The following is an 18,944-nucleotide window of genomic DNA, read 5'->3' on the forward strand; positions in this document are numbered from 1 at the left end:
TTTAAAGAACGAAGTAACATGTGTTGGGGGTAACCAGCATCATTCAAACGGAGAAGCTGACTCTCCGCAGAGAGAAGAATCTGATGACAACAAGATTTTTTTACCGCATTCGATAGAATACCTGTGATCAAACCCCGTTTTATAGTTTTGGAGTGGCAACTTGAAGCGGGCAAAATGGGTTTAGCTTGAGAGCTCTGAAAGAACAGCCGCGATACTCGAGCCAATACAGATACCAGGTTTTTGGGTGTACAACTGCCCGTCAATACTTATGGCAGTAGATTTCAGATAAAGTTCTAGTATGCGCAAAAATTCAGTCACAGATATACCAACTTCCGATTGAAAACGCACCAAATTATCTTCAAGAAATCAGCGTACTCTGTTCAACAATACATTCTCTTGCAGTGAATAGTACAGATCCTTGATGTCCAAGGAAAAAGCAAAGCATTTCTTACCATGAAACAATTGTAAATCCGAAATAAGTTGTTCAGAATTCTTCAAAGTTAACGCGCTAGGGACGAATATTGAAGAAAACCCCTTTTGTAAAAAGGTCGAAACAAGTTTTTGCCAGGTTTGATTCTCATTGATTACGATTCTAAGCGGCATGTCCACCTTGTGATCCTTGAGCAGGAACTTTACGGCGAAAGTTCCACGAGATGCAGAGCGTATAGAGTTACATAGGCCAGTCAGATCATTGTCAAGAATAATAGAGCAGATCGACCTCTTGAGCTTGTCTAAAGCATGATTATACGGTTTCAAAACATTTCCAACAACCGCCGATCTCTTAGAGGCAAAAACACCTTCAGGTAAAACAGCGAATTTCGCAGACTTGTCAGTTTGCAACAGACATAAGTTCTTCTCAGACAATTCATTACGCACTAGCTTAACAGGAGAGAGATTACGGTTTAAGGGACGGTTTTTGGAACCCAGAGTGTGCGAAATGTGGTGTACTGCCTGAGTTATGACAGACGAGACCTTATAAATGCAAGCAGCTACATCTAAACGGGAAGGGGTTAAGTTTAAACAAAACGTAGGGCACTTTGACAAGATCGCAGTTGTGCGGGCAGACACGGGAGCAGTAGCAGGGTTTACAAAGCAAGAAGGCGGCGACTTTTTCGGACTTGGCTGATGTGCAGGCGTACGGAGAGAAGATCTCAAAGCAGAAAACTTGTAAGAAAAGGTCAAATTGCATAGGGCGGTCCACTGAGCAAACTCCACGGTGTGACGAAAGTTTGGCCCCAGAAGCAGTGCCCATAAAGTATCCGCCGATGAAACAAGGAACATAAAAACTGCTCACGCACAACAGTTCTGTGTGACGTCAGAAGCTTCTTCTTCCTTTGCCAAGGTAGGTCCTGGGGCTGAAGATGACCACAAATGGACGAAACCAAACGTCTTTTTGGGAGCTGGAGGTCCAGGAAGCAGAATTCAGCTTGGATGGTAGCAATGCAATGTCCAAGTTTACAAAGCGTAAACAAGGCTTGGAGACGTAGAGTATGAAGACTAGAGGACGATGAAGAACCAAGAAGCAGATGTGGGGTATATGGGACGAAGCTTGCATGAGGATATGACAATGAAAAAACGGCTAGGAAGCAAGCGAGCTGGTGAAGATGATGCATAATGTAAAACCCCGAGAGGGAACACGAAAGGACAGACACAAACACGAAGCCTCAAACACAGCTGAAAATTTTACTTCACATACAAGAATTATATACAACCAGAGGAAAGGGAACATCCAGTTGAGGACAAAAAGGGTCAGTTCGGGGCAGACTTGTGCGTAACGCGTTACTAGTAACTGCGTTACTTGAGTTACTGCGTTACTAGTTTTCTGAGTAATCGATTACTCAGTAATTGATTACATTTCCGGCAGAGATTAACTTATCTTTCAGATGCTCTGCCCGAAGTCAAGCCCCTCGTACCGTCAGCCTTTGTTGGGCCGTTCTACTATAGCAAGTCAGTAGAAGGTTATTGTAATGATATTCTGAAATTTATGGGTCACTCTCCTTAATCTCTTCCTACACCAGTGTGGTGGTACCTGAAGCTTTGGAGGTTGACGGAGTCATGGGGAAGTTCCACGCAATGCTCTTCCACAACCGGGTCAATGTCTTCCCGGGCGATAAATACAGTATACGTACAGCTTGGGACAAAAGTTTACGGAACACCGGGGTGTCGCGTTTCTCTATTGGAGCGACACTCTCACAGGAAAGTGCAGCGGACACAGATACTGATATGTGAATAAAATAGCCCGTTCCTCATTCGATCTCTTCCTGATAGCAACAGGGAGGCCACTCCGTTGAAGAAATATGCAAGTGCCATGTTTCGTAAACCTTCGTCTCAAGCTGTACAGATCCTACACGTTTTTGTTTTTCGTGTTAATTCAGCTGTGAAGCTGTTGAACTTTTTTTTTTCTCTCTCTCTCTTTTGAGGCACACAGAGACGGGTATATTTTGCGTGAATGCAAAGTAACGACCGGCGTAACGCGTTACTTTTCTACTCATTACTCAATTACATTTGGAGTCGAGTAATTGGTAACGGTAATCAATTACTTTATCCGTAGAAGTAACGGTAACGGTAATCAATTACTTTTTTCGAGTAACGGGCACAAGTCTGGTTCGAGGGAACAAGAAGTCTGCTCAAGGCCGGACCGAGGATTACGGATGGGTTGCTGACACAGTTCCCACAAGAGGTTACCCTTATGAAAATGATTTTCTAGTTTCTATACAGGACCTATAGAGAATCTATCTATCGTGTCTAGTGTCAATCTTGTGCATAGGAAATGGATAGAAGCTGTATAGGATTTTTAACTGGTAAACTCTATACAGTTTCTATACAGGATTCAGACTCTAGAATGTATACATTTTCTATACAGTCTCTATAGAGCTAATACTACCTGCCCCGAAAGATCTTATTTACGGACGTCTGTTACTTGTTTTTTACTGTACATTAGAAGAACAACTAATACATGTGATATGTGCATGTATGGACATAGATACAAATGCTCATAGCAATATTGTGACTTATCACTTCAGGCAACGTGAACATTTACCGTTTAGTACTTTTTAATGTTGACGAACTGCTGCTTCTACACTGTCAGAGGAAAAGTTATAAAAAGCGTATGTATAAAAAAGGTAAACCAGAGCGGAAGTACCATTTTTGTACCTATTTCAACTGTCTATGGGCACCGTGCACTAGCGAGAGGACGCTGCGGTCGCTTGATCGACAGCGCCACCCGTGGCGACTTCGCGCGTAACGGTCTGGTACTAACGCCGTATCGGCGCTCTCGCGTATGTAGCTTTGGTGCGTACGGGTGTTTTCCCGAATTTTATATATCGGCTTTGGGGCTTTGGACTCATTAACCCGTGAGACTACTTGTGTGGAAGTGGTTTGTCACGTAAAATGTATGCGATGGGGAAGCCTTTTGCACGTGGAACATTATGTGTCTATGCACAATGTGTGACACAGTGTGTAGCGCAGACAAGCGTGTAGTATTCGTGGCCCGTATTTACGTGAAGTTAAGTGCATATTTATCCGCAAGGGACTATCAATTATAGACTACATATCAGAGACTAGCTACGTCCAGTACCTGCGCTATGAGGACGGAAATCTCGCACTCAAGAATTCACAATAATACAGTCAACAACAAATTGGAATACACATTACGAAGATAGCGAAAAAAAACGTTCTCGTTTCTTTCTTATGCATAATCCGTTAACGTGATGATGCACTGTGAGGATAAGTTCCTTAGTCAAATTATTCCCAAACTTGCATCGCTCAAGTCGGGGGATTCCCTTTTAGCCCTTTGTGCCTGCATTTGATGCACAGTCATAGTAATAAAAATCAATCAGTCAATCAAGATTGTTTCAGGATATAAATAAGGCGTGTTTTTGTTTGAAACTGGATATGTAATGATAATAATGTTTTATTAGTGCTAAACAACGACCACAGCGGCCTTAGTATAGGTGAACATAGCGCATCAGACACATTGTCGCAAATTGCAACATAGAAGAAGCCAGAAATATCACGCAAAAGAAACACAAAACATAAACTATGCTAAAAAATTAAAAAATGTCAATAATTAAGAAGAAACAGTGAAGTTGGTGTTCGACAAACGCATGATTACTTTTGTGTGTGTTTGCGTGTGTGTGCGCGGACGAATAGGAAGAAGCAAAGAACCACTTGTAAACCGAGATCACAAGATTTTGCAACGATAATAAGATCATAGGGACAGAATGCACCGACATAAAATGATGACGGCTTGCGAAACGCAGCTCGGGGAGGACAAATAACTCCCTGTGTTCGCATGCAAGCTTTATATTGAAGGAAGACGAGGTCCAAATCCAGTCTTCGCCGACACGCCGCAAAATTAGGATCCGAGTAAAAGAGATAAATACTGTACGACATATGGCAGACACTAATTATAGCCAAGCTCCACGATGTTCATTGGTCATTTATTGGTGTAGTTCGCAACTTTTTCACGTCAGTTGCTGTGCTATAAGTCCGCATCGTGATGCTCAACTGGTCATTGACAAATATACTAAATGCAAGGAATGAGTTCTAAGTTTGAAACAACGGATTTGAGCGCCACGTTGGGTGGATTGCCGTGAAAGCGCTCTCTCAAATACGTGATCGGCGGGACGATACAGCGAGAAGGACGAAAACTTTACGGCAAGTTGCCTCTCTTTCACAGTAACTTGGTTGTCGTGGCAGATTACCACATAGAATTAGTTTCCATTTTGTCTTCTCCTTTGACTTTCTATGCAGGCAGCTTCAAATCGCTCTTTTCGAACGGCGAAACTAGCACTGCACTGCTAGACGCTGCTGGCTGGTACCAGGGCATTACGCCGCGTTTCCCCTCAAGGGGCCGCTGCTGTCGACAGAAAACTCTAGCGCACGGTGCCCATACCATCGTTTAAACCAAGTGTAACTCACTGAGAGCAGTAGCTAATCGTATAGTACGGGGCTGGCTCCATGCATGCGCAACGTGCAGCACCACATTAATTTGGTGTGGAGATTGTGATAGCCTAGTTCGAGTAATTTGAATAAGAAACACAGTCCTTAATGCAGTAATATATTAAGGAGTTGGAGGAAATGTTTTTAGTGACTGTTATTCGCTACTGAAATAACAATCTATGCGTGCTCTCCTCACCCGTGTGGTTGCATCTCGAGCTAGGACGGCTCCACATGTGGCCTAGCCATTTCATTGCGTGTTCTACCAGTATCTGTGCTTCTACAAACACGTCACAGGCTTGTGCGTGTGCAAGTGTTCGGTTTGTTTTTCTCTTCTCTCCTTTTCTTTTTTTTTCGGTTTGGAGTGGGATGGCACGCAGTGGGTGGGATGGGGGGTCCCCGATATCCACCATTAAGAATAAACGTTTTAGAATAAAACATTCAAGAATAATCCGCTTACAGAATACACGGTTAAGAATATATCTCCTAAAATAAACCGCTTACTATCCCCGCTTAGAGATCACCGTTTAATGATCCACCACTAAAAATAAACTGTTTCAAAATCCCCTCATCATCTAGCACGGAGGCGGACTGATTGCAATTTACGCCGGGTTATATCATGTTATGTTAGTTTAGTTTGGTTTCGGTTAGTTTGAGATAGTTTAGGCTAGTTTGGTCCTGGGAGGTTAGGTTAAGCCCCTTTCTTGCAGTTCACCTTGATTTGGGCCATACCACATGACTCCAGCAACTATTCGCCTCGAGATCGAACAGTGTCGCCACAGTGCGGCTGCTCCATGAACTGCCCTTAGTGGGGAAGCGCTGCTTCAGCAGGTGCTTGCGCTGTGGTCATAATGCTCGAAAACGTGCATGTCTGTCCGTCCGCCAGCTCCGGTGGCGCAGCGGTAACGCGTGCGCTTGGAGACTGGGAGGTCCGCGGGCCGGCTGTGCCGTCTGGGGTTTTTCCTGGGTTTCCCTCAGATGTGTAATAGGCGTATGCCGGCACAGTTCCCCTGAAGTCGGCCCATGGACGCAGCTATCCTCCCCCCGAGCGGATTCCGCTCGGTCTTCCACTTCACCCTTTCCTCCTCTCCACCACCTTTCCCTTCCCGAGAAACATGCCGCCTAATCAGGCAGGCAGACCTCTCGGGTTCCTCCCAACGACACTCGTCCTCCTCCTCTGTCCGTTTGACTTTTTCAAATCGCTTCAAAATGAGTGAAAATACACCTCGTGGATACCTTTTTCAACTTTTCTAGTTCCCTGCACAAGCGTGCTTAGGAAGGAAGAAATCTACAGAACGTGCATGTTCCAGCATACGGATTCCACTCGGCCTTTGTTATATTTGTCGTGGTTCTGTGTGTCGAACAAAATATACCGAAGGCTGACGTCAATGTTGTAACTGGATTTTAATCATGTAACAATGTCACAGTTATTTATGGAGTGATTTCTGTGCTAGCAATTTCATTTCACGTAATGCCCAGTTATATCCTACGCGCGCTAAAACACGTTTTGTAGTAGCCAGTTCTGACTGGGTCGGGACTAACCTCTCCATATTTTCTTTCTTTTTCCAATCCAATCCAATCCAATATATCGAACGCGTGGAAAATATGAATGCATGAATATATGCATGATATGGGTGTTTTTAAATGTGTGAATTTCTTGCTTTCATCTCATGTTATCTGACCGTACTGACTTTTGTCTTTCACATACGTAATCATTGGAACACACGCACTCAAGGTAAAAATGATATCACCATCCCCGAACGTTCATTGTTGTTTTGTGGGGTTTGAGGCACGTGTGCAACGGCATTTTTCAGAATATACCTGCCGCTGGAACCAAAAACTTAGCTTTTATGTAGTAGTACCCCATTCTGACCAGTAGTACCCCATACAAAGTCAAGTCCACCCACACAGGTGTGGTCATCACGTGACATATTTTAGCACCGTTTAACCAATGCCTGCACAGAAGACGAATCAAACCTCTAACCTCTTCCAGACTCGCACGACGTGAATCACCACCGCTGTTATACGACGCAAAAATTAGAGCGAAGGGCTTCAATACTTATTGGACTATTCTGCCCTTACGTTGTGTTCGTGCACACTTTTACATTTAGATTGCCAAGACCAATGTAGACAGGGATCTTTTTTTTTTAAATCCTTGTTTCGATCTAAGATAGAAAGGTAGAGGGAAACACAGCTATACGAACGACGAATAAATATCCGAGTGAGAGCAGGAAGAGATAAAAACAAAATCTCGCTTGCAACAAAGGAATGGCATGGCAGTGTTTCCCTTCGAACGCACAAAGGAGATTCTCTTTTCACAATTTCGCGACTTCAACGTTTCGCAGTGCAGCACTTATTGTCAAATTTCACATTTTATCAGCGTTCTAAGTAGCGCATTTCAACACATTCGCAATATGTGAAGCATTGACAGCGACATTTCATCCAGAAACACTGCCATACCCGCGTAGGAAAGCCTGCGTCTGCTGCGCCGGATCATGCCGTATCCTCACTAGAGCTCCGTCGCAGCGCCGCCTACAGTTCGATCTCGAGGCGAATAGGGTGGATTTGGGGGGATTCTGAAACGATTTATTTTTAACGATATATTCTTAACCGTGGATTCCTTAGCGTTTATATTTAAACGGGAATATTTCGGCGATTATTTGTGTGCGTTTATTTTTAAGCGTATATTCTGGGAGATATATTTTTAACAGTGGGTACTTACGCGTTTATTTTTGAAAGATTATTTTTAATGGTTTCAAACGGGATGCACCTGGGGGATGTGGCGGTAAAATAAGTGGAATGTTCCTGGTTTTTGAAATACAAAAGAAGATTATCGAGCTACTGCCATCGGCTAGGCGGCACAAACAATGTGTAGTCAACCAGTTGTCGAAGCTGTATCGAAAATGAAACGAGATTCTATTCATATTGTATACGACTTGTAATATGATCTCCAATTCCTACCTAATATTGTTTCTAGTTTCTATAAAATATCATTTCCAGCTTCTATTCAAATTTGCTATCCAGTTTGTATCTGTTTCTATGGGTGTATCCCGTTTGAAACCATTAAAAATAATCTTTCAAAAACAAACGCGTAAGTACCCACTGTTAAAAATATATCTCCCAGAATATATGCTTAAAAATAAACGCACAAAAATATTCGCCGAAGTATCCCCGCTTAATTAAAACCCCAAGGAATCCACGGTTAAGAATATATCGTTAAAAATAAATCGTTTCAGAATCCCCCCAAATCCACCCTAGAGTTGCTAGAGTCATGTGGTACGGCCCAAATCAAGGTGAACTGCAAGCAAGGGGCTGAACCTAACCTCACAGGACCAAACTAGCCTAAACTATCCCAAACTAACCGAAACCAAACTAAACTAACCTAACATAACATGACATAACCCGGCGTAAATTGCAATCAGTCCGCCTCCGTGCTAGATGGCGAGGGGATTTTGAAACAGTTTATTTTTAATGGTGGATTATTAAACAGTGATCTCTAAGCGCGGATAGTAAGCCGTTTTTTTTGGGAGATATATTTTAAACCGTGTATTTTTTAAGCGGATTATTCTTGAATGTTTTAGTCTTAAACGTTTATTCTTAATGGTGGATTTCGGGGAGCTCCCGTTTCTATCACCAATTATTGAAAGGAACCACATTGAAGCCAGATCAATGCTGTATACACTCTCGATTCCGGATTAATGCTCTCATTCTATGTTCTTGTTAACAAACTCTATACAATCTAGAAAACTTTTTTTCATAAGGGTATGCATAGGGTCTCTCTCAAAAGTCTTCTGTGGGGGTCCAATTCAGAAGCCTTTACAATTGTTTCATCCCATAAGGGAAGCAATCTGAGCATTCTTCCAAATGCTTGGCAATTTCGGAGTTTGAGGCTTTATTTTTTACTTTTAAGGAATGCTCTCTCAAACGATCATTTAAGCAACGCTTTGTCTGGCCAATATAACAGAAACCACAAGCTAGGGGGATCTGATAAGCAACATTTGAACAACAGGGGACGAATTTGTTCCGGTGATTCTTACAGGTAACTTCAGGTTTCGCGAAAAGCGTTAGGCGATCAAGACGGAAGTTGTTCTTGAAAACAAGGCAGACTTGAAATTTCTTCACGACGGCCAACAGGTTGTGAGACACTTTGTGGAAGTAACGTAATACAACACGTTTGGAAAGAGAAGGCTTAGTTTCAGGCGAACGAGGAAGCAAGGTGTTTAACAAAACATTTAAAGAACCAAGTAACATGTGTTGGGGGTAACCAGCATCATTCAAACGGAGAAGCTGACTCTCCGCAGAGAGAAGAATCTGATGACAACAATGTTTTTTTTTTTACCGCATTCGATAGAATACCTGTGATCAAACCCCGTTTTACAGTTTTGGAGTGGCAACTTTCGCCGTAAAGTTCCTGCTCAAGGATCACAAGGTGGACATGCCGCTTAGAATCGTAATCAATGAGAATCAAACCTGGCAAAAACTTGTTTCGACCTTTTTACAAAAGGGGTTTTCTTCTATATTCGTCCCTAGCGCGTTAACTTTGAAGAATTCTGAACAACTTATTTCGGATTTACAATTGTTTCATGGTAAGAAATGCTTTGCTTTTTCCTTGGACATCAAGGATCTGTACTATACACTGCAAGAGAATGTATTGTTGAACAGAGTACGCCGATTTCTTGAAGGTAATTTCGTGCGTATTCAATCGGAAGTTGGTATATCTGTGACTGAATTTTTGCGCATACTAGAACTTTATCTGAAATCTACTGCCATAAGTATTGACGGGCAATTGTACACCCAAAAAAACCTGGTATCTGTATTGGCTCGAGTATCGCGCCTGTTCTTTCAGAGATTTACTTGAGTGTAATTGACAATGCTGTGTTATCCTTTATATCCTCTCTGTCTTCAAATTACGTCGTTCTAAGAAGGTTCGTAGATGACCTGGTTTTCGTTTCTACTAATGAGAGTGTTATTGCTCAATGTAAGAATGTAATTTTGTCCGCGGCCGCAGAGCTTGTGTTCACTATTGAGTTCCCCACTGTTGGTGTGCTTCAGTTTCTTGATATCAGACTTTTGTTACAACCCGTTCTTTGCTGGGCTTACGGCAAATCTCAAGCTAAACCCATTTTGCCCGCTTCAAGTTGCCACTCCAAAACTGTAAAACGGGGTTTGATCAGAGGTATTCTATCGAATGCGGTAAAAAAATCTTGTTGTCATCAGATTCTTCTCTCTGCGGAGAGTCAGCTTCTCCGTTTGAATGATGCTGGTTACCCCCAACACATGTTACTTGGTTCTTTAAATGTTTTGTTAAACACCTTGCTTCCTCGTTCGCCTGAAACTAAGCCTTCTGTTTCCAAACGTGCTGTATTACCTTACTTCCACAAAGTGTCTCACAACTTGTTGGCCGTCGCGAAGAAATTTCAAGTAAGCCTTGTTTTCAAGAACAACTTCCGTCTTGATCGCCTAACGCCTTTCGCGAAACCTGAAGTTACCTGTAAGAATCACCAGAACAAATTCGTCCCCTGTTGTTCAAATGTTGTTTATCAGATCCCCGTAGCTTGTGGTTTCTGTTATATTGGCCAGACACAGCGTTGCTTAAATGATCGTTTGAGAGAGCACCCATTAAAAGTAAAAAAATAAAGCCTCAAACTCCGAAATTGCCAAGCATTTGGAAGAATGCTCAGATTGCTTCCCTCTGTGGGATGAAACAATTGTAAAGGCTTCTGAATTGGACCCCCACAGAAGGCTTTTGAGAGAGACCCTATGCATAACCTCTTGTGGGAACTGTGTCAGCAACCCATCCGTAATCCTCGGTCCGGCCTTGAGCAGACTTTTTGTTCCCCCGAACTGACCCTTTTTGTCCTCAACTGGTTGTTCCCTTCCCTCGGTTGTATACACCATTTTTTTAGGGTCAATGGGAGAAGGGGAGAATAGCCTGGAACCAGCTCCTTGCGGAGCTCCTTTCCTCCTCTCGGGCTGTGAAATGTGGGCGTAGATAGGGCACCTGCCAGCCTTTCTCGGTTACGTGCGTGAGAATTAAGTATTTTTTCGACGCTTCGGTGAAGTGACAGCAACGTGGTCAGGACGTGGCATGTCATACGCTCACGAGGGATCGTCTGGGCACCATTGTGTCGTTTTTGGGTGCACTAAAAACCAGCGAAAACGTAAACTGCTTTCGCAAGAGGTCTGCACTGAGCATAATGTCCGGCGGGATAGCTGTGGTTGCGGCATGTTTGCGCTGCATCGTTTCCCGGCTGACGAGCAGCTTCGACAGCAATGGTTGGTATCCATCAACAGGAAGAACTTCGAGCCATCGTCTTCTTCGGCGCGCGTGTGCTCGAATCACTTTGTTGACGGAAAGCGTACTCCGTTGAATCCGGTCCCCATGCTGCACATGGGGTACGCGAGTTAGGTTGGTGAACGGCGTGTTCGATGTTCCCTCGGTAATGCTGCGTTTCCACGTTTGTGGACATTTTCAGGTGTTAGTAGGAAGACGGCGCCTTGTCAGACTGAGCTACGAACCACCAAAAAAGAAGGTATGTTTATTCGACCTTTGGAATAGATCGGACCGTTGCAGTTTATGCTAATGATTCGTACTACAGCAAAAAGTAACGCTAATGGTGCAAAAGAAAGGAATCGGGAGCGGAGGTACAGCAGATGAAGCGTTGCCTCAAGTTGTCCAGTGCGAACCTGAAGGCCACATTGACAGCTGCGACATGGAGGTTAGATATTACACGTGATCATTGCCTTCCTATTCCTGTGATTTCCTCTGACAGAAAATGTATTTAATTGCCATCTAGCTCCCGTGCCCACATAGAGAAGAAAGTGCGCAACCTGATGTGTCCTCACTAAGTGAACTACAAATACAATACCGGGAAGGTTTCCAGGAAGCCGCAGCGACAAATTCTTGCAACACACAGGTTGGTTCCAGTGACCCATCACAATGAGTAAAAACAATGTTGCAACCAGTAACCAGTTACAATGTTGCAACCAGTAGCTTCTCTAAGCTCACCCAGTAGTGACACTGGAAGTCTGAATAATGATCTTTGGTAATGCATATTTCAATTCTGAGCCAGGCGTTGCGTTTTTTTTAACCTGAGCACGAGCTCTCGTGCGTGCCCCGCGTGCCCACAGTGTTATTGCCGTGCAGATGACGTTAAATGTTCTCTTTCTTATCTCTCCTCCTCGTCCCTCCCCGAATTTTTCCTCCTCCCATATCCTCGTGCAAATCTGTCAAGTCTGCTTTCTTGCATGGTTGTGTGCTATCCCGCGAAGCCGGCTTTCAGTGTCGTGTCCCTGAATTCTTGTCATGTGTTAGGAGGCTGCATCTGAAGCACTGGAGGATACAGACGATCCCATTGAAACAGTAAGTCTGGCATCGTATCTGGTCTACATCAGGACGATGTTTTGAATAGGTAGTGGAAAGCACTTCAGTGCAGATGCTTGAAAATGGTCTTTATGCTAAAAAGTGACGACCAGAACCGTGTCACTGATGCGCATAAGTTTCTTCACTTAGTCTCCTGTGAAGACTCCAGCATCCTTTGAGCAAACGTGCCACGTGGCAGCTAATGAAACCGTTCCCTTCTCTGCTTCTGCTGTTCAGGTTGGTATATTTCTACAGATACTGTGACAACTGCACATGTTTGAGGTCCAAGTTACTAATCAGTGCTGTTGCATCACGATAACACTCTTATGGCCTAATCTCATATTCTACCAGGACACACCGACACAGCTCATGGCAGAAGGTTTAGAAGGTACCGATACCAGAAGAGAGGTATGTAGAATGGGTTTAATGGAATTTGCTTGCGACGTCATGCAGCATCCATGTGTAACACCGTATCTTACATAATTTGTTGCATGCATAGTCCCAAGAAGCCAGGAAGTCTAACTGAACCGAAAACTATTACTTTTGGCTGAACCGGCCGAATAATATTTTCAGTTAGACTCTCTGCAAGAAAGGGGGACTTATGAATTTTGTTTGGCAAATTGTTCCATTTCTTATCGGGACATTTCTTTCTACCAAAGGGAGTCCTTGGCAGCTCATCTGGTGATCATGTATATGCCAAGTCAGCACTTCACCACAGTCCCCAGAGGCATGTCATGACCCATGACATGACACCTGATGATATACAGTTCTACACTGGGCTCTCACATGAGGTTTTCATCAACTTGGTGCGTGCTGTTTCAGTAGTTGACCACAAGAAAGGGAGGCAGCTTACCCTGGAGGACCAGGTACTGCTAACCTTGATGAGGTTACGGCTGGGACTATTGCTTGGGCACCTCTCTAGGATATTTAAGGTGTCTGTGACCTGTGTTAGTATGACAATCATTCGTACAGTGAACAAACTGTGCAAGGTGATGGAGCACATTGTTATGTGGCTGCCTGCTTCTTACATACAAAATAGCATGCCTGAAAGCTTGAAGGAGAATGGATACAGTAGTACAACGTGTATCATAGACTGCACAGAAGTTCCTCTGCAGCGACCAAAGAAACTGATGGCCCGAGCCCAAACGTACAGTGCATACAAGGCAAACAACACCATCAAGTTTCTGACTGCTATTGCCCCAAATGGGTTCATAATGTTTGTCTCGCAAGCATATGGTGGCAGGGCGGCCGACAAGTACATTATGAGGGACTCTGGAATACAGGAGAAGCTTTCCAGAGGCGATGAAGTAATGGCAGACAGAGGGTTTTTTTCTTAGCCTTCATTTGCAGGTTGAAGGTGTGAAGCTGAACGTACCTGCTTTCACAAAAGTAAGTGACTTTTCTCATTTGGTGAGACCATCTGTTTCATAGAAATCGACCTCTTCAGGGAAAAAACAGCTCAGTGAGAAGGAAGTCACAGCAACAAGGAGGATTGCGTCTGTGCGAATTCACGTTGAGCGGGCAATTAATCGGATCAAGACATACCGAATCCTGCAGCATCCCTTGCCAATCAAGTCCAAGGAATTAATCAGCAAGATTGTTTTTGTTTGTGCAGGTTTGTGCAACCTTAAGCCTCCACTAATTAGAGGCCGTGAAACTGAAGCTGAATAATGTAATAAAAGCGAAATGTTGCAGTATCCTTTGAAATTGTGTCAGCCTTACTCGGTCACAGAAAATGAAAGACAATTTATAAAAATCTACAATAGTGTGCACTAAATGTTTCAGATTGTCGGTAAAGCACTACTCAACACCATGTCTAGCAAGAAGCGAAAGCACTAGAGTTTTGTTATTGCCTTGTACATGGCGCTTACATTCCATTCTTCATTTTGATGCTTTTGTTCAATAATCGGTAGCAATGCACAGAAGTAGAATTTTCTGAGGCGCACAACTGTCCGAGATAAAAATGCGGCATCAAGTGGCACTTTGACAAGTACATCCGTCACTTCCCCACTGCTACTGGCTGTCCATACATAAAAGTAACATTGTCTCCTTCCGGAGCACATCATCTGGAACTGCACCTGGGAATAGTACCCATTTGGACCGTTTTGTGCAAGCACATACTCATTCGCACTGGACAGTTTTACGTCGTACTTTCCTTTCTCAATCAGCATCCTGCAGTTGTCGACATGTGGGCACTTTATCTCCAGGATTGCATTGTCTGAGTCAATGACACCATCCGGCGATGCCGCTAGCCAAGGGTAGTCCTCGCTCACAAAGATCCCACAGCGGGTTACTGCAAGCCCTGTCTTCCTAACGAAGTGGTCACGAGCAACACTTTCGCATCGTTTGCCATGATTTGTGGCAGCATTCCCAAAGAATGATGGTGCCACAATGCTTTTTGCTGCCTTCTCAAATGGAGTGGATTCTTTCTTTGGCACTTTTCTGATATTTGAGGCAGTCATCCTCAGGCGGCGTGCTTCAAACCAAAGCTCAGTGTCTTGACTCCGTGTACGGCTTTCAAGTGCCTCCGCAGCAGAACACGAGAGGACAACAAAATTGTTGAAAAACATGTCGCATGGTGCACAATCGTGTGGCAGATCACTTCCTCTGTCATGGTTTCCATGGTTTTCAGCTGTTTCATTCTGGCACGGCTCAACTGCTAGCGACTGGATGACTTGTTCCGGTGTTTGGGGTGGAGCATGGAGCGTGTGGTAGAGCAGAGTCCCTGAGAGCAAGCAAACAAAACAAAAAACACATTAATAGTGGAGCGACATATAATGCAAAGTAATAGGACATTGCAGCATGCTACTGCAAGACATAATGAAGTCACAGACTGGTTACAGCAAATTTTTCACCTCAAACCCTCATCACAGCAAAGTCGCCAGGGCTAGTCAAAGTGTTTTAAAACCAGAGGCAGCAGTGTCGGTAGATTACGACAGAAGGAAGATGGTGAAAACAAGCCGGTAAAAGGAAACGTAAGGAACACAAAGGTAGGGACAAGGAAGGACGGTACATTAACAAATTAAGAGAGCACTATTCTCCACATGCGGTACGAAGCAACCATAAGGTTTGATATTACTCAAATTACCTTTCGTATTAAATAGAAATGAGACCGGTGAGGTCCTGACAAATTCTGAAAATTTCTTCTCTCCCATCGGTGGGTCGGTTGCAGCTCTCTGACGTTTGTCTTTTGGCACATCACTGTCAACCGTCCGCTTTTGTAGCCTGAATGTAATGTCTTGTAATACGGCTGGCTCGACATTCCGCTTTGTGCCTCGGTTCCATTCCATGGTGATGTCTGTACACGAAATACCTGTCAGGCCTTTCGACACAGCGAGGTCAACCTTCCACAGAATTGCACCGACGTGGCTGCACACCTTGGCTTGGCCAGTCATGCATGTGCACCCAGCAGTCACAACCATGCCGCTGTATTTTGCACAGGCCCAGGAACAGTGCGGTTTGTTGCTGACTGACTGGGACGGCCTCACTTTGCCTTTCACGTACACGGTATCATTGTTGATTCTGTGTGCCATCAATTTGTCGACCCAGCCGCACTGCAGGTAATTATAAGATTCCAGGCTCTTGTACGCCTTGGCTTCTTGCAGATCACACGCTTTCGACTGCAGGAGGTAGCAAATGATATCTGCGGACGTGATGCTCGGCCAGAGTTTCATGTCCTCGCTCCATTCCTTGATATCGTCGGGGTGTGCGTAGTGCTGGCCATCTAAAATCACACATAAAAATAAGTGTCATCAAAGAGCAATCACATCGTGACCGGTGTACTAAGTTGTTATAGAAGAATTTATTGACGGTAACAACATACAACACACCCGAGACACTACCATGTAGTGTACGAAGTTTTCGTCATTCCCACTAGCAAGGGCCGCTAATAGCTTAAGAGGACATACCACCCCCTGTTTTCTATGTGAACTTTGCATAGGTTTTGTGGCTGAACTACGAGACAGATCGTATTGCGGAAACCTTCATTGGAAAGGTGACGTCAAGATCTCTTAACTCTGGGAACTGAAATATCGCTCTAGCGTTGTAATTTTTTTTTACGGACCCCTGAAGGTGGGAACCCCTCTGTTTTCTATGTGAACTTTGCATAAGTTTTGTGGCTGAACTACGAGACAGATCGGAATGCGGAAACTTTCATCGGAAAGGTGACGTCAAGACATCTTAACTCTGGGAACTGAAATATCGCTCTAGCGTTGTAATTTTTTTTAAAAAAGAAAAAGAAATGAATTTTGTCGCTACAGCTTCAAAAAATCCAAATAAATAAATGAAAGCAAATAAAAACAATCCGCTTCTGAGGTTAACCGGGGACATGTTTCAGGATTCAAATGACGCGTTTTTTGTGTGTTTTTAGCATTCTGTTTTTCCGAAAAAGAATTAAAAGTGAGTACAGGCATGCATCCAAGGCGTTTACCACTGATTCCGGAAGGTGGCGCCGTCCGCTCGCAGCGCCCGAACGTAGTCCGCTCGTAACCATCCGCGTATTGCGCAGCAGCTGATCGGCGTCCGTGGTTTCGGCGGTTCGTCCTGAAGTGACCAATTCGTGGCTAAGTTACGCGTTTTTTTCACTTTCTTGTCCTGTTCGTTTGCTCTCTGTCCTTGTGTGTTTTCTGCGTGTTCATAGTATTTACCCATTATGGCTCGAAGTCACGTCTACGGACAACGGAAACGTAAGAAGAAGGACTTTGCGAATTTACGTGGTAGAGGCAGGCATGTGACGGAGCCTGCGGATTTGAGAGATTTTGGTAATGCAGGATGCTCCAGCCGTGCTGTTCCCAGTGATCGTTGCACTTCGACGACTCCACATCGCGCAGATACCCTTGTAGGCTCAACCTTTGGTGGTAGTGTTGTTCCTCAAACTGTAACTGATGCCGGTCGGAATGCTTGTTTCGCTTCGAGCACAAGCGAAATTCGTCCTTCAAATTCGTCATTTGCTGATTCAGCTGAGGTAGATAATGTAGTCCCCTGCAGTTCAGGTTGTGACGAGCTTGCCGGTTCCAGAGCAAGTCCCGTTCCAATCACTGCCGCTGTTACACCCAGTCGATCTTCATCTTTCGATACTGGCAATGTTCACCAGACACAGAGTCAGCGCACAAGCAGTGTGAATGGTCGGCGTATAGTGGAGATTGATCACTTCTTCTCGTCTTTGCAAAGTTTGTCGGTACATAGTCCGTTTGGTTGCGGCCTGGCTGACATGGAAATTGTATCAGAACATCGGCGAGGTCTGTGTAGCTCTTTCAGTTTGAAGTGCAGGATGTGTCTGAGGAAAGATGTAGTCACAACAGAGGCACCAGTTGATCAACTTGTTCAACAACGCATGGACGTCAATTCCTCAGCAGTGAACGGTATCGTGTCTATAGGTTCTGGTTTCTCAGGCCTTCGCGAGCTCCTAGGTGCTCTGGACATACCCGGCATGGCTGGTAGCACGTACAGTAAGTATCAGGATATTGTTGCTAAAGGAATCGACGAAACAGCTTGGGAAGAAATAAGAAAAGCAGGCATTGAGGAAGCTCGGTTAGCTAGGGAGGCTGGGGACGTCGATGCTGACGGTTTTCCTATAATTACGGTCGTTGCCGATGGTGCTTGGTGCAAACGTTCATACAAGAACAAGTACGACGCTCTTTCTGGCTTGGTAAGTAAAAATTTTTATCTACACTTAATAAAGGTGCCCGAAAAAGGAGGATTTATCTTGCACACCGCTTGGCAGACGGGATATACAGGAAGTCTGTGCCCACCATTTGTGGAAAGAACACTATGAGCATTTATTTGGAGGAAAAAGTTGACCCCTCTGGTGCTATTAGTGGCACTGCTGTCTTTTGGTAAACACACTTTCTAGAGTGGTATACATCCTGTGGCATTAATTCGTATGATACGCGTACAAATGCATAATTCCTCGAAACATTGTCATTGGGGGTAGAGTTTTCTGGAATACAATCCTGACATTTTTTCGTTTTTGCAGGCTGTAATTGTTGGGTACCGCACAAAGAAAGTACTGTTCCTAGGCGTCCGGAACAAATTTTGTACACTGTGCGCAAGTTCCAAGGCAGGGTCGAGCCCAAAAAAGCATCTGTGCTTCAAGAACTGGGACAGCAGCTCTACCAGTATGGAGAAGGATATCGTCGTTGAAGGCTTCAGGCGCAGCATTGAGTTGCACGGGGTAAAGTACTTGCAGTTGATCGCTGACGGTGATTCGAGCACATACAAGTCAATTCTTGAAGCTGCACCGTACCAGCATCAGGTAGTTCAGAAGGTAGAATGTCGCAACCACCTTCTTCGAAACTATGTAAGTCGTCTTCGAGATGTTGCTTTGGCAAAGAGAACAACCCCCATTCCCCCATCGTTGAAGAAGCTACTTCTGGATAATGCTGTTCGACTAAGAGTTGGAGTTGCTAGGGCTATTCACTATCGCAAAGAGCAGGCCGAGTTCAGCAAACAAGATCAGATTCGGAACCTGGTGGCTGATATCCGTAATGGGCCACTCCATGTGTTCGGCGACCACGCAAAATGTGCGGGTTACTTTTGCAGTGGTCCAAAAGAAGGGGAAGTCAATCACGTCCCAGAGCTCAGGAAATGCGGACTTTTCAATGAAATCCTTGTAGCGATGAGTCGTTTGGCAAACAATGGT

General features: G+C 44.3%; 1 protein-coding gene and 1 long non-coding RNA gene across 2 annotated transcripts; both read left to right on the forward strand.

Annotated features, from left to right (window-relative positions):
• Positions 1–11,544: 11,544 nt before the first annotated feature.
• On the forward strand, positions 11,545–12,282 carry LOC135400984 (uncharacterized). The gene is made up of 3 exons (XR_010424690.1): positions 11,545–11,660; positions 11,739–11,858; positions 12,257–12,282. It is a non-coding gene; the product is annotated as an uncharacterized LOC135400984 (long non-coding RNA).
• A 756-nt stretch (positions 12,283–13,038) lies between these two features.
• LOC135373704 (uncharacterized) lies at positions 13,039–14,143 on the forward strand. Its single transcript, XM_064606818.1, has 3 exons — positions 13,039–13,611; positions 13,655–13,693; positions 14,090–14,143. The coding sequence occupies exons 1-3, from the start codon at positions 13,039–13,041 to the stop codon at positions 14,141–14,143; spliced, it is 666 nt and encodes a 221-aa protein (XP_064462888.1).
• The last annotated feature ends 4,801 nt before the right edge of the window (positions 14,144–18,944 follow it).

This window comes from Ornithodoros turicata, chromosome 1 (assembly GCF_037126465.1).
Source record: "Ornithodoros turicata isolate Travis chromosome 1, ASM3712646v1, whole genome shotgun sequence".
NCBI lineage: Eukaryota > Metazoa > Arthropoda > Arachnida > Ixodida > Argasidae > Ornithodoros > Ornithodoros turicata.